Consider the following 16,984-nt stretch of genomic DNA (forward strand, 5'->3'; position numbering starts at 1 on the left):
AAAGTTTCTGTGGAGAACACTGGTAGAATATTATGGCCCCAGGTTAACAGGTCTATTCACAGGGAAAAAAATTGTGGGTTTGCCAAAGTTGGGAATTGGAAATAACAAGTCAGATTGCATCCTTCAAATAAGGTACATTTTGTGGAGGGGTTTGGCCATTAAAAACTAAATGCAGGAAACAAGGTATTCAAAATGTTTTCAGACTTGGCTAGCATGTTATAGAAAAAAGAAATGGCACTACTCTGATATCTTGGAGGGAACACTATCCGAATAATACGTTTTTTGTATGCGTATGGGTGTGTATGGGTGTGTTGGTGCTTAGTATCAATACAGATTTATTAACAATTTCAACAAAGAAATTGACAAGGATACTGTATATAGCACTCTTCCCTAAATCGGGGAGTTTATGCATGTATAAGTAAAAGGATTTTTAAAATATAAACTTTATTATTATTTGTCCCGTTCAGTTTGGCTATTGGGCGTGTTAATAGATATTAGGCTAAATGTCTCTACAGTTAAACTGCAGCATCCATCTGATTCTGCATATCTATTTACAGTTTTAAAGTTAAAGAACTGCCGAGTGCCATTTTTGATTTTGTGCTGCCAATTCTTTAAAGTATAATAATTGTTCCATATACCGGATACTGTTTCTATTAGCACATTCTAGTGATAATCATTGGTTCCCTGTGAATCCCAATCGGATTGTAACTGAATGTATTAGGTCAATAGTAAGGACTGAGCTTTGCAGAGTCCTATTCTACATATCTCTATCATTTACCAAGGTTGAACCACATGTTTTTAAAAGGTATTGTTGTATAATTAGTCTTAATAAAGTAAAGGCTATTGCTCTCGTTTAAAACACAGGAATCCGTTCCTGTTTTCCCCTTGACATGTTTCGCCATCAAGGGCTTTCTCAAGAGCTATATTGTGAATCTCCACAGTGTCATTTACCTTAAAGTATTTTATCCTAATCCTGGTGAACCACTATTGTATTCATATATACGTTATATTTAACCAACATCATAACTATTGATATATCCAATAATCTAACAAGAAATGATTAAATGCAGAGATATATCAATACATAATTGTTGGAATATACTCACATATATATCCTTACATTATGGTAGTAATTGCATTATATACTGTTTATCCAGTGTAGGCTATCCTGCTGCAATTGTTTTTAATTGATTATAGCCCATTGTAAAAGTCATAATAAAGTTTATATTTTAAAAATCCTTTTACTTATACATGCATAAACTCCCCAATTGAGGGAAGAGTGCTATATACAGTATCCTTGTATACCAAAAATCAGAGTGCGCTAAAATAGCTCTACCTAATATTTATAAACATAAAGGCCTAGATTTAGAGTTGGGCGTTAGCCGTGAAAACCAGTGTTAGAGGCTCCTAACGCTGGTTTTAGGCTACCGCCGGTATTTGGAGTCAGTAAGGAAAGGGTCTAACGCTCACTTTCCAGCCGCGACTTTTCCATACCGCAGATCCCCTTACGTCAATTGCGTATCCTATCTTTACAATGGGATCTTTCTAACTCCGGTATTTAGAGTCGTGGCTGAAGTGAGCGTTAGAAATCTAACGACAAAACTCCAGCCGCAGAAAAAAGTCAGTAGTTAAGAGCTTTCTGGGCTAACGCCGGTTTATAAAGCTCTTAACTACTGTGCTCTAAAGTACACTAACACCCATAAACTACCTATGTACCCCTAAACCGAGGTCCCCCCACATCGCCGCCACTCGATTACATTTTTTTAACCCCTAATCTGCCGACCGCCACCTACGTTATCCTTATGTACCCCTAATCTGCTGCCCCTAACACCGCCGACCCCTATATTATATTTATTAACCCCTAACCTGCCCCCCACAACGTCGCCGCCAGCTACCTACAATAATTAACCCCTAATCTGCCGACCGCCACCTACGTTATCCTTATGTACCCCTAATCTGCTGCCCCTAACACCGCCGACCCCTATATTATATTTATTAGCCCCTAATCTGCCCCCCCTCAACGTCGCCTCCACCTGCCTACACTTATTAACCCCTAATCTGCCGAGCGGATCTCACCGCTACTATAATAAAGTTATTAACCCCTAATACGCCTCACTCCCGCCTCAATAACCCTATAATAAATAGTATTAACCCCTAATCTGCCCTCCCTAACATCGCCGACACCTAACTTCAATTATTAACCCCTAATCTGCCGACCGAATCTCGCCGCTACTGTAATAAATGGATTAACCCCTAAAGCTAAGTTTAACCCTAACACCCCCCTAAGTTAAATATAATTTAAATCTAACTCTTATTAAATAAATTATTCCTATTTAAAGCTACTTACCTGTAAAATAAACCCTAATATAGCTACAATATAAATTATAATTATATTATAGCTATTTTAGGATTTATATTTATTTTACAGTTAACTTTGTATTTATTTTAACCAGGTACAATAGCTATTAAATAGTTAAGAACTATTAAATAGCTAAAATAGTTAAAATAATTACAAAATTACCTGTAAAATAAATCCTAACCTAAGTTACAATTAAACCTAACACTACACTATCAATAAATTAATTAAATACAATATCTACAAATAAATACAATGAAATAAACTAACTAAAGTACAAAAAATAAAAAAGAACTAAGTTACAAAAAATAAAAAAATATTTACAAACATCAGAAAAATATTACAACAATTTTAAACTAATTACACCTACTCTAAGCCCCCTAATAAAATAACAAAGACCCCCAAAATAAAAAAATGCTATTCTAAATTACAAAAGTTCAAAGCTCTTTTACCTTACCAGCCCTGAACAGGGCCCTTTGCGGGGCATGCCCCAAAGAATTCAGCTCTTTTGCCTGTAAAAAAAACACATACAATACCCCCCCAACATTACAACCCACCACCCACATACCCCTAATCTAACCCAAACCCCCCTTAAATAAACCTAACACTAAGCCCCTGAAGATCTTCCTACCTTGTCTTCACCATACCAGGTTCACCGATCGATCCAGAAGAGCTCCTCCGATGTCTTGATCCAAGCCCAAGCGGGGGGCTGAAGATGTCCATGATCCGGCTGAAGTCTTCATCCAAGCGGGAGCTGAAGAGGTCCATGATCCGGCTGAAGTCTTCTATCAACGGCATCATCAATCTTCTTTCTTCCGGATCCATGTTCATCCCGCCGACGCGGAACATCCATCTTCACCGACGACTTTCCGACGAATGACGGTTCCTTTAAGGGACGTCATCCAAGATGGAGTCCCTCGAATTCCGATTGGCTGATAGGATTCTATCAGCCAATCGGAATTAAGGTAGGAAAATTCTGATTGGCTGATGGAATCAGCCAATCAGAATAAAGTTCAATCCGATTGGCTGATCCGATCAGCCAATCAGATTGAGCTCGCATTCTATTGGCTGTTCCGATCAGCCAATAGAATGCGAGCTCAATCTGATTGGATCAGCCAATCGGATTGAACTTGATTCTGATTGGCTGATTCCATCCCAATAGAATGCGAGCTCAATCTGATTGGCTGATCGGATCAGCCAATCGGATTGAACTTGATTCTGATTGGCTGATTCCATCAGCCAATCAGAATTTTCCTACCTTAATTCCGATTGGCTGATAGAATCCTATCAGCCAATCGGAATTCGAGGGACGCCATCTTGGATGACGTCCCTTAAAGGAACCGTCATTCGTCGGGAAGTCGTCGGTGAAGATGGATGTTCCTCGTCGGCGGGATAAACATGGATCCGGAAGAAAGAAGATTGAAGATGCCGTTGATAGAAGACTTCAGCTGGATCATGGACCTCTTCAGCTCCCGCTTGGATGAAGACTTCATCCGTATCATGGACATCTTCAGCCCCCCAGCTTGGGCTTGGATCAAGACATCGGAGGAGCTCTTCTGGATCGATCGGTGAACCTGGTATGGTGAAGATAAGGTAGGAAGATCTTCAGGGGCTTAGTGTTAGGTTTATTTAAGGGGGGTTTGGGTTAGATTAGGGGTATGTGGGTGGTGGGTTGTAATGTTGGGGGGGGGGGTATTGTATGTGTTTTTTTTACAGGCAAAAGAGCTGAATTCTTTGGGGCATGCCCCGCAAAGGGCCCTGTTCAGGGCTGGTAAGGTAAAAGAGCTTTGAACTTTTGTAATTTAGAATAGGGTAGGGCATTTTTTTATTTTGGGGGTCTTTGTTATTTTATTAGGGGGCTTAGAGTAGGTGTAATTAGTTTAAAATTGTTGTTATATTTTTCTGATGTTTGTAAATATTTTTTTATTTTTTGTAACTTAGTTCTTTTTTATTTTTTGTACTTTAGTTAGTTTATTTAATTGTATTTATTTGTAGGTATTTTATTTAATTAATTTATTGATAGTGTAGTGTTAGGTTTAATTGTAACTTAGGTTAGGATTTATTTTACAGGTAATTTTGTAATTATTTTAACTATTTTAGCTATTAAATAGTTCTTAACTATTTAATAGCTATTGTACCTGGTTAAAATAAATACAAAGTTACCTGTAAAATAAATATAAATCCTAAAATAGCTATAATATAATTATTATTTATATTGTAGCTATATTAGGGTTTATTTTACAGGTAAGTACTTAGTGTTAGGGTTAGACTTAGCTTTAGGGGTTAATCCATTTATTACAGTAGCGGCGAGATTCGGTCGGCAGATTAGGGGTTAATAATTGAAGTTAGGTGTCGGCAATGTTAGGGAGGGCAGATTAGGGGTTAATACTATTTATTATAGGGTTATTGAGGAGGGAGCGAGGCGGATTAGGGGTTAATAACTTTATTATAATAGCAGTGCGGTCCGCTCGGCAGATTAGGGGTTAATAAGTGTAGGTAGCTGGCGGCGACGTTGTGGGGGGCAGATTAGGGGTTAATAATAATATGCAGGTGTCAGCGATAGCGGGGGCGGAAGATTATGGGTTAATAAGCGTAAGGTTAGGGGTGTTTAGACTCGGGGTACATGTTAGAGTGTTAGGTGCAGACGTAGGAAGTGTTTCCCCATAGAAAACAATGGGGCTGCGTTAGGAGCTGAACGCGGCTTTTTTGCAGGTGTTAGGTTTTTTTTCAGCTCAAACAGCCCCATTGTTTTCTATGGGGGAATCGTGCACGAGCACGTTTTTGAAGCTGGCCGCTTCCGTAAGCACCGCTGGTATCTAGAGTTGCAGTGGCGTTAAATTATGCTCTACGCTCCCTTTTTGGAGCCTAACGCACTGAAAACCCAGCCATTCTGTGAACTCTAAATACCAGCAGTATTTAAAAGGTGCGTGGGAAAAAAAGCACGCGTAGCTAACGCACCCCTTTAGCCGCAGAACTCTAAATCTAGGCGAAAGTAAATTAATTCCAATTTATACTAAAATGGATATTAGTAGATGTATAAACATATATTTAAAATATTAATGGTTTATTTTTGAAATCCATATAATTCATACAAACACTTTAAAAATATTATTAAGGTGCACCTTATAAACAATAATAAAACTAACACTTTATAAATCACAATTTGCTGCTGTACTCTTATATTGTTATAGTATAAATAGATGTCCGTATATTCCCAAACATTTAGGGTAAATGCTCGAAAGAGATAGAGAAATGCTGTCTCCAATATTGCAGCTGTGTTCAGCAAAGCCTTATGTATCCGTTTTTAAGCTGAAACAGGTTCGCTTATGCTCTTATATAAGTGTCAATATAGTGTCACTCCACTCTTATGTTTTTTGTTGTTATTGTTATGGAGATTGTAAATAGAACTTTAGCCCCAAAAGCTGTTTGTAACTCACCAGAATCCGAAAGGTTTTTATTATCTTTCCCCGACCGTGCAAATACCTCTGTACAAAGTTGTTGGCGTCTATACAGCATCCTTGTCAACTTCTTTGTTGAAATTGTTAATATTGGCTAGCATGTTAATCTGCTGCAAAGACTTTAGAAAAAGTCTTGCAACTACAAGGTGTTTTAGATCACTTTAAATGGACAATAAACACATACGGCTAGATTTAGAGTTCTGCGGCCAAAGGGGTGCGTTAGCTACGCGTGCTTTTTCCCCCCGCACCTTTTAAACAACGCTGAGAGTTCTCAGAAGGGCTGCGTTAGGCTCCAAAAAGGGAGCGTACAGGCATATTTACCGCCACTGCAACTCTCAATACCAGCGGTGCTTACGGACGCGGCCAGCTTCAAAAACATGCTCGTGCACAATTCCCCCATAGGAAACAATGGGGCAGTTTGAGCTGAAAAAAAACCTAACACCTGCAAAAAAGCAGCGTTCAGCTCCTAACGCAGCCCCATTGTTTCCTATGGGGAAACACTTCCTAAGTCTGCACCTAACACCCTAACATGAACCCCGAGTCTAAACACCCCTAACCTTACACTTATTAACCCCTAATCTGCCGCCCCCGCTATCGCTGACCCCTGCATATTATTTTAACCCCTAATCTGCCGCTCCGTACACTGCCGCAACCTACGTTATCCCTATGTACCCCTAATCTGCTGCCCCCAACACCGCCGACCCCTATATTATATTTATTAACCCCTAATCTTCCGTCCCCAACATCGCCGCCACCTACCTACAATTATTAACCCCTAATCCGCCTCACTCCCGTCTCAAAAACCCTATAATAAATAGTATTAACCCCTAATCTGCCGACCGGACCTCACAGCTACTATAATAAATGTATTAACCCCTAAAGCTAAGTCTAACCCTAACACCCCCCTAATTTAAATATAATTTAAATCTAACTAAATAAAATAAATCTTATTAACTAAAAGTATTCCTATTTAAAGCTAAATACTTACCTGTAAAATAAACCCTTAGATAGCTACAATATAAATAATAATTATATTTTAGCTATTTTATTATTAATATTTATTTTACAGGCAACTTTGTATTTATTTTAAACAGGTACAATAGCTATTAAATAGTTAAGAACTATTTAATAGCTACCTAGTTAAAATAATTACAAAATTACCTGTAAAATAAATCCTAACCTAAGTTACAATTAAACCTAATACTACACTATCAATAAATTAATTAAATAAACTATCTACAATTAAATCAACTAAACTAATTACAAAAACAAACACTAAATTACAAAAAATAAAAAAAAAAAAAGATTACATGAATTTTAAACTAATTACACCTACTCTAAGCCCCCTAAAAAAATAACAAAGCCCCCCAAAATAAAAAAATCCCCTACCCTATTCTAAAATAAAAATTTAACAGCTCTTTTACCTTACCAGCCCTTAAAAGGGCCTTTTGCGGGGCATGCCCCAAAGAAAACAGCTCTTTTGAATTTAAATAAACATACAATACCCCCCCCCCAACATTACAAACCACCACCTACATACCCCTAATCTAACCCAAACCCCCCTTAAAAACCTAACACTAAGCCCCTGAAGATCTTCCTACCTTGTCTTCACCACGCCGGGCATCACCGATCCGTCCAGAAAAGGGTCCGAAGTCTTCATCCTATCCGGCAAGAAGAGGAGATCCGGACCGGCAAACATCTTCATCCAAGCGGCATCTTCTATCTTCTTCCATCCGGCGCGGAGCGGGACCATCTTGAAGCAGCCGACGCGGATCCATCCTCTTCTTCCGACGTCCTAAGTCCGAATGAAGGTTCCTTTAAATGACGTCCCTCGAATTCCGATTGGCTGATAGGATTCTATCAGCCAATCGGAATTAAGGTAGGAAAAATCTGATTGGCTGATTGAACTTGAATCTGATTGGCTGATCCAATCAGATTGAGCTCGCATTCTATTGGCTGATCGGGGGGGCTTAGAGAAGGTGTAATTAGTTTAAAATTCATGTAATCTTTTTATTTTTTGTAATTTAGTGTTTGTTTGTTTTTGTAATTTAGTGGGTTTTTTTTGTAATTTAGTTTAGTTGATTTAATTGTAGATAATTGTAGATAGTTTATTTAATTAATTTATTGATAGTGTAGTGTTAGGTTTAATTGTAACTTAGGTTAGGATTTATTTTACAGGTAATTTTGTAATTATTTTAACTAGGTAGCTATTAAATAGTTCTTAACTATTTAATAGCTATTGTACCTGGTTAAAATAAATACAAAGTTGCCTGTAAAATAAATATTAATAATAAAATAGCTAAAATATAATTATTATTTATATTGTAGCTATCTTAGGGTTTATTTTACAGGTAAGTATTTAGCTTTAAATAGGAATACTTTAGTTAATAAGATTTATTTTATTTCGTTAATACATTTATTAGAGTAGCGGTGAGGTCCGGTCGGCAGATTAGAAGTTAATACTTGTTAGGTGTCGGCGATGTTAGGGAGGGCAGATTAGGGGTTAATACTATTTATTATAGGGTTTTTGAGGCGGGAGTGAGGCGGATTAGGGGTTAATACATTTATTATAGTAGCGGTGAGGTCCGGTCGGCAGATTAGGGGTTAATAATTGTAGGTAGGTAGCGGCGACGTTGGGGGGGCAGATTAGGGGTTAATAAATATAATATAGGGGTCGGCAATGTTAGGGGCAGCAGATTAGGGGTAAATAAGGATAATGTAGGTTGCGGCGGTGTGCGGTCGGCAGATTAGGGGTTAAAAAAATTTAATAGAGTGGCAGCGATGTGGGGGGACCTCGGTTTAGGGGTACATAGGTAGTTTATGGGTGTTAGTGTACTTTAGAGCACAGTAGTTAAGAGCTTTATGAACCAGCGTTAGCCCAGAAAGCTCTTAACTCCTGGCTTTTTGCTGCAGCTGGAGTCTTGTCGTTAGAGTTCTAACGCTCACTTCAACCAAGACTCTAAATACCGGCGTTAAAAAGATCCCATTGAAAAGATAGTATACACAATTGACGTAAGGGGATCTGCGGTATGGAAAAGTCAGTAGATGGTTTCTCTGTAGAGATGTCAGATGCACATCCAAATGCAGTTCATATATGAGTGGTTAGAATAACAACCGGTAAATTAGTTTCTTTAGGCAAACAAGTGTAAAAGTCTTTTGCCCCTAAAAAGTGATAGATCACAGTAATAAAATATAAACAAATTTAAAAACAGATATATAAATACCCTTAGGGGGATATCTGTTTTTAAATTTGTTTATATTTTATTACTGTGATCTATCACTTTTTAGGGGCAAAAGACTTTTACACTTGTTTGCCTAAAGAAACTAATTTACCGGTTGTTATTCTAACCACTCATATATGAACTGCATTTGGATGTGCATCTGACATCTTTACAAAAAAAACATCTACAGTCTTATGTGCTGTAAACATACCTCATAGTATTTGAGGGCAGAAAATGTGAGTGGATTGTATGTTCATTTTTTAACTGTGCATTTAATAAAACTGTATTACACAATCTTTGACCTCTTGTTTTCTTGGGCATATCCACGGAGGAGATAGTTAATACCAAGACCAAGAGACTCCAAGAGGCAGCAAGCTCACCTGCATGAGACGTTTTTGGGACATCTTCATTGCAAGAAACCTATTCCCACATACTCCAAGAGACAGATGAGATTAAAAGAGAACAACTACCGGTTAACTGGAACAATCTACCATCGATATACCCCCCAGTGCGGTACACTTACCTCATCAGATTGAGGTAGTTTCTGGTAAGGGTATCCATTACTATTTACGTGGAAAGTGAGGTGTGGTAGCCAAGCGCTAAGATATTCCCTTATGCTGAGTACAAATAAAGGGTCTAACCAACCCCCAAAGGAAAGAACAGGTAATGAAGGAATATGTACAGCGCCAATAAAGGCTAAGGGATAAATATAAACACTAAAAACGAAATATACCTGCTAAGGCTGAACAAGAATTTATTACAATACAACAGTATTGGTACCAATAGATAAAATGGGTAAAAAACAGTTAATAAAAACAGTTGTTAAAAACAATGGTAAGGTGGAGTGTTGTGCTGATACACTCACAAAGTGCAAATAGCAATTGGGTCCAAGGGGTGGAAAACTAAAATGGTGAAATCCACATGGGCTTTTGGACACACAAATGAACAAAATGTGTAAGCAACATAAAAATGTATGCGACTTAAATGTGCAACATGATAGTGCAAATGTTGTGCAACATGAGTGAAAGTAATCACTATGTGTGTAAAAGATAAGGAAAAATAATTCACATCAAAAATTCAAAAAATCACAATAAAATATAATATATTGAAAAGTCCCGATGGCACTGCAGTGCAAAAAATATTAAATCACAGGTGAATAACTGCCATTGAGTGGAAAATGTGGAAAAAGGGGGGTATACCCAAGGCAAAAAGAGGAAATCCAGTGAAAAAATGAAAATAAAAATCAAAAAACAGATACAAAAATGATGTTCAACAAAGGATTAAAAAAGAACAAAAAGAGTGTTGTAATCCAAAAAAACAGTAAATTAAAAGGCAATCACATGAAGGAACCTTGAATCCTGAGGGGTAGAGTTCCCAGGCGAATCCTAACAACGGTCAGCTCTTTGTCCAATGTCCTAGAGATGTCCCTGTAAAAAAAGGAGTACCATAGCGTAACAAGTCCTCAAAGTGGTTAAAATACTTGGAATAATGCTTACCAACAGGTCTACGCGTTTCGGCCCCAAAATAAGGCCTTTATCAAGACTGCTGAAGTGGTAAGCTGAGTGCCTTTAAATAACAGTGTCACTTAAGTGACCGGATATGGCTCTGGAATTCACTTCCGGTTTCGCCATAAGTAAAAAAGAGTTTAAACAGGGTATTTACCATGTTTAACGTGTTTAAAATGTCATATGGAGATAGAGTGATCTTGTATTTTATGTTTATATATGTGTCTTTGATATTTAGTGTCATTTAGTTCACTGTACCTTGAGCCCCTCATGATCATGATGTCACTTCCGGTTTACCGGAGTAAACATTTTTAGCTGATTCTACATTTTTGGTGGCCTCTGGTTATGAATACTAGTTAGAAGATATACTTCAAAGATGTACTTTGGTATATTTACAGCTTAAACACCTATATTTTTATGGTGACGATTTTGTCATGATTTGATTGGTCGTGACATCATGATCCAATTCCTATGGTCCTATTGGTTTAGAGAAGAGGTGTGTGGGTAATAGTCCTCCTGATTGGGTGTTGAGATGTCAAAAAATGTTTAAAGACAACAAGGGGACAGATTGTTTCGATAACAAAGGGGATATAAATCCAAATGCCCATTTTAACAATAAAGAAGCCCATTAGCTTATAAAAGAGCCGTTTTAAATGATTAGCCATTTCAAAATAGGGAAAGGCTCTAGAATGATTGGAGATAATATGTATGTCTTCTTCACTGTTAGTGCATAAATCATATGTTCTATACCAAGTTTTAGTATATATATCTTATCCCATACTATGTACTTTCTCCAATATATATAATGATAGACGATATGCTTTATATTGGATTATATGAGGTTTATTTTGCTCTGTGAACAAGTGCTGCTTTAGGTATTTATAAATGTTTTTAAGGTACAGCAGCATAGTAAGGGATATAATCCAATAGTAGCATAGTGGTAGAGCAGTAGAACAGGAAAATCACTAATCCTATAAACCCAATCATATAAATTTAATCAGGTTTAGGAGAGTGCTTTTGCAGTGCGTCATATTTATCTTACACTGTCTGGAAAAGCGGCTGTGGTTTTTTTTTTTTTTTTTTTTTTTTTTAAAAAAAAAAAAAAAAAAAAAAAAAAAAGGGGCTGTGGTTTTTGAAAAGAAAAAGAAAAAGTGTAAAATATGAGTGTAAGGGAGACTTAATGGGGGTATATCTATATGTCTTGAGTCAAAGTTTTATACATACTTATCACTGAGTTCAGTAGCCTCAGTGAATTCCATAGAGGAGGATGTGTTAATACCTCTTATCTATATTGACATTATAAAGCCATACATAAGAGACCTCTCGATCACTAAGGTCATTTAACGAGCAGTGATTGGGTGGGTCTGTGCACTACCCAATAAATAACTTCTTATTTATTGGGTAGTGCACAGACCCACCCAATCACTGCTCGTTAAATGACCTTAGTGATCGAGAGGTCTCTTATGTATGGCTTTATAATGTCAATATAGATAAGAGGTATTAACACATCCTCCTCTATGGAATTCACTGAGGCTACTGAACTCAGTGATAAGTATGTATAAAACTTTGACTCAAGACATATAGATATACCCCCATTAAGTCTCCCTTACACTCATATTTTACACTTTTTCTTTTTCTTTTCAAAAACCACAGCCCCTTTTTTTTTTTTTTTTTTTTTTTTTTTTTAAAAAAAAAAAAAAAAAAAAAAAAAACCACAGCCGCTTTTCCAGACAGTGTAAGATAAATCTGACGCACTGCTAAAGCACTCTCCTAAACCTGATTAAATTTATATGATTGGGTTTATAGGATTAGTGATTTTCCTGTTCTACTGCTCTACCACTATGCTACTATTGGATTATATCCCTTACTATGCTGCTGTACCTTAAAAACATTTATAAATACCTAAAGCAGCACTTGTTCACAGAGCAAAATAAACCTCATATAATCCAATATAAAGCATATCGTCTATCATTATATATATTGGAGAAAGTACATAGTATGGGATAAGATATATATACTAAAACTTGGTATAGAACATATGATTTATGCACTAACAGTGAAGAAGACATACATATTATCTCCAATCATTCTAGAGCCTTTCCCTATTTTGAAATGGCTAATCATTTAAAACGGCTCTTTTATAAGCTAATGGGCTTCTTTATTGTTAAAATGGGCATTTGGATTTATATCCCCTTTGTTATCGAAACAATCTGTCCCCTTGTTGTCTTTAAACATTTTTTGACATCTCAACACCCAATCAGGAGGACTATTACCCACACACCTCTTCTCTAAACCAATAGGACCATAGGAATTGGATCATGATGTCACGACCAATCAAATCATGACAAAATCGTCACCATAAAAATATAGGTGTTTAAGCTGTAAATATACCAAAGTACATCTTTGAAGTATATCTTCTAACTAGTATTCATAACCAGAGGCCACCAAAAATGTAGAATCAGCTAAAAATGTTTACTCCGGTAAACCGGAAGTGACATCATGATCATGAGGGGCTCAAGGTACAGTGAACTAAATGACACTAAATATCAAAGACACATATATAAACATAAAATACAAGATCACTCTATCTCCATATGACATTTTAAACACGTTAAACATGGTAAATACCCTGTTTAAACTCTTTTTTACTTATGGCGAAACCGGAAGTGAATTCCAGAGCCATATCCGGTCACTTAAGTGACACTGTTATTTAAAGGCACTCAGCTTACCACTTCAGCAGTCTTGATAAAGGCCTTATTTTGGGGCCGAAACGCGTAGACCTGTTGGTAAGCATTATTCCAAGTATTTTAACCACTTTGAGGACTTGTTACGCTATGGTACTCCTTTTTTTACAGGGACATCTCTAGGACATTGGACAAAGAGCTGACCGTTGTTAGGATTCGCCTGGGAACTCTACCCCTCAGGATTCAAGGTTCCTTCATGTGATTGCCTTTTAATTTACTGTTTTTTTGGATTACAACACTCTTTTTGTTCTTTTTTGTTCTTTTTTAATCCTTTGTTGAACATCATTTTTGTATCTGTTTTTTGATTTTTATTTTCATTTTTTCACTGGATTTCCTCTTTTTGCCTTGGGTATACCCCCCTTTTTCCACATTTTCCACTCAATGGCAGTTATTCACCTGTGATTTAATATTTTTTGCACTGCAGTGCCATCGGGACTTTTCAATATATTATATTTTATTGTGATTTTTTGAATTTTTGATGTGAATTATTTTTCCTTATCTTTTACACACATAGTGATTACTTTCACTCATGTTGCACAACATTTGCACTATCATGTTGCACATTTAAGTCGCATACATTTTTATGTTGCTTACACATTTTGTTCATTTGTGTGTCCAAAAGCCCATGTGGATTTCACCATTTTAGTTTTCCACCCCTTGGACCCAATTGCTATTTGCACTTTGTGAGTGTATCAGCACAACACTCCACCTTACCATTGTTTTTAACAACTGTTTTTATTAACTGTTTTTTACCCATTTTATCTATTGGTACCAATACTGTTGTATTGTAATAAATTCTTGTTCAGCCTTAGCAGGTATATTTCGTTTTTAGTGTTTATATTTATCCCTTAGCCTTTATTGGCGCTGTACATATTCCTTCATTACCGTATCCATTACTATTTACCACCACTAGGAATCATTTTGCTATACACTACTCCAGAATTTACTGTTTACTAGCTATCATTTATATATTTCCACGTTTTTTATTGTAATTTTTTTATTTATTTATTATTTTATCATTTATTATTTTTTACTAACCCATTCATCACGTATTCTACCGTCTATGTAGTAGGATTTACTGGCGCTGTTTACCCCCTTCCTCTCCTATACTCACTTTCACTATCTTGAGACCTAAACCTCAGTATAGTGTTTGTTTATAATAGCAGCCTAAACATGTCCTTTATCCATCTGACTAGCGCAACTTATTGAGTATTGCTTGTTTCTGCCCAGGTCTCCTGAGCAGTTACATTCTACTTGTTCTTTCATATATATATATATAGTGTGTGTATTTATTTTTAATGTTGAAGAAATAAGTGTAAACTTTTAGTTTCTAGAAAGTAATGGGTACTGCCATGTTGCAGCCTAGGGCACCTCCTTTTCTAATCTCTTCTGCTGAGAACAACTAAGAACATATATAAAAGAGGCACTAAAGTGTGCAAAGCAATGACTGTATGGAGACTTTAAACCCTGTGAGATAATTACTATATCAGCTCAATTTATAATTATTGCTGACTGGCCTCAACAAGAGAAATTAGATAAGAACAGGCTTTTAAAATAGCTAACAACTAAATGATAAAAGACAGCTGTAAGTATTACCTTTTACTGTATATAGATTTGTACCAAACCTTTTTTTCGGGGGGGGGGGGGGGGGGGAATATATTATTTTGGATTTTACTTAAGACTTTCAATTACAAAAGACCTGGTGATAGCAACATATAAAAAGTTATATGATGAATGAGGTAGGCACAAGAAAAGGATTATTTTAACCATTTTCTATGTAGAAAAGACTGGAGAGTGTTTTTGTCAGCCTTTGTCCCCACTGAATCAAGTCACATGCTTGCCTGGAGTGGTCTGATTGCGACAGTACTGTACTAATCAGTGCAGTACTCTTTCCAATTAACAGGGGTCATCTGTATAAACGTCACAACCTGATTTTAAACTAAAAGGGAACTTGGTTTTATTGATTTCTTAAAACACATAATGCAGCTCCAACTAGGACAAAAGAGACACAAATTAACCCATGCTATTCAAAGAGGAAAAAAACAGAATGCTCAAATGTATACATTGTATCTGCTTGCACCAGAGTAATTTATTTGAAACTTAAATCACTTTCACATTAAAATGAATTAGTTAGAAAAACACTTTTTAAATTAAATTCTTATTCCTACAATACAATTAATTATCTGGTCAATGTGATTACAAAAATGATGCAGCTTTTATATATTACTTAATTTATTTTGTCACTAGATACAAAGTAGATAAAACTAAGCACCTGCAGACAGTGACTAAGTTTTGATCCATTAATCGCATACAAATTACGTTATCTCCCCACTAATACCTACACCTGAGCCTGCACTGTCACACTGATTTTAGACTGAGCGTACCCCATTCCTAGCACTTGTTTTGATGCGTTGCCCTTTTTTCTTACCTCCACAGTCTGGCCCAGCTCCAGATCAAAGCCCACCACACAGATACAGTGAAGCCAGGCTGAGAAGCGGTCCCATGGCAAGGCCAGAGGATCCCCGGTAACTGCTAGCTCCTGCGGCTCCCCGCTGTCTTCATTACTATGCTCAGACATCTCTACCAAACCCGAACCTCCATCCAGCAGTCAACACAGCTGCCGTTCCGTCATTACAAGGCGACGGGAGGCCAGGCAGCTGGTTGATGACGTAGTGGGCTGTGGGAAGCCTATAGGAAGTACACGCTTCCGCCAGGAAAGAGTGAGGATGTGATAAAGGGAGAGAGGAAATCATAGCCAGACTAGCAGGGCACTGATACAAATACTATCTGTTCCTGTTTATATTGAATGGACTAGATGTGATACAAATGAATCTATCTATGTATGTTATGTGCAAATTATAAGTAAAGTAAGTTTGTACGATTTTTTTTTAGAAAAAATATATTTTTTTAAACAAATACCTGGTAGTCAGTATTAATTTGCTTATATGGTGATATAGTATATACCCCCCCCCCTTAACATTTAAGATTATTTTTAGCATTGCTATGTCAGTACATATGCCAATTTGAGTTGCAATTGTCAGAGTAATGATGCATTTGTATTCGTGCATAGCCATGTTTCTTTTATTAAAGGGATATGAGACCTTTAATAAAAGGTCATGATTCAGATAGAACATGCAATTTTAAGCAACTTTCTAATTTACTCCTATTATATTTTTTTCTTCTTTCTCTTGGTATTTTTATTTGAAAAGCAGGAATGTAAGCTTAGGAGCCGGTTCATTTTTGGTTTAGCACCTAGGTAGCACTTGCTGATTGGTAGCCACATATTTAGACATACAAATATATATAACTTCCCAGTCATACACCTTGTCATATACCATGTTTCCTTTTAATCCTTAGAGGCATAATTAAATGGACAGTCTACTCCAGAAATGTTATCATTGAAAAAGATAGATAATCCCTTTATTACCCATTTCCCAGTTTTGCATATCCAACATGGTTATATTAATATACTTTTTACCTCTGTGATTACCTTGTATCTGAGCCTCTGCAGACTGCCTCCTTATTTCAGTTCTTTTGACAGACTTGAATTTTAGCAAATCAGTTCTGACTTCTAGGTTACTCCACGTGCATGAGCACAATGTCATCTTTATGTCACACATGAACTAATGCCCTCTAGCTGTGATAAACTGTGAAATGCATTTAGATAAGAGGCAGTCTTCAAGGGCTTAGAAATTAGCAT

The 16,984-nt window shown here is 36.7% G+C and overlaps 1 protein-coding gene across 1 annotated transcript in view; it reads right to left on the reverse strand.

The window, feature by feature from the left end:
- The window catches only part of DENND6A (DENN domain containing 6A), a 195,620-nt gene extending 179,712 nt beyond the window's left edge, over positions 1 to 15,908 (reverse strand). The window contains exon 1 of the mRNA XM_053720858.1: positions 15,713 to 15,908. Coding sequence (XP_053576833.1) covers positions 15,713 to 15,862 — 150 coding nt within the window. The 5' untranslated portion in view covers positions 15,863 to 15,908. The remainder of the gene's footprint in view (positions 1 to 15,712) is intronic.
- Between the last annotated feature and the right edge of the window lie 1,076 nt (positions 15,909 to 16,984).

Source organism: Bombina bombina, chromosome 7 (genome assembly GCF_027579735.1).
Source record: "Bombina bombina isolate aBomBom1 chromosome 7, aBomBom1.pri, whole genome shotgun sequence".
NCBI classification, from domain to species: domain Eukaryota; kingdom Metazoa; phylum Chordata; class Amphibia; order Anura; family Bombinatoridae; genus Bombina; species Bombina bombina.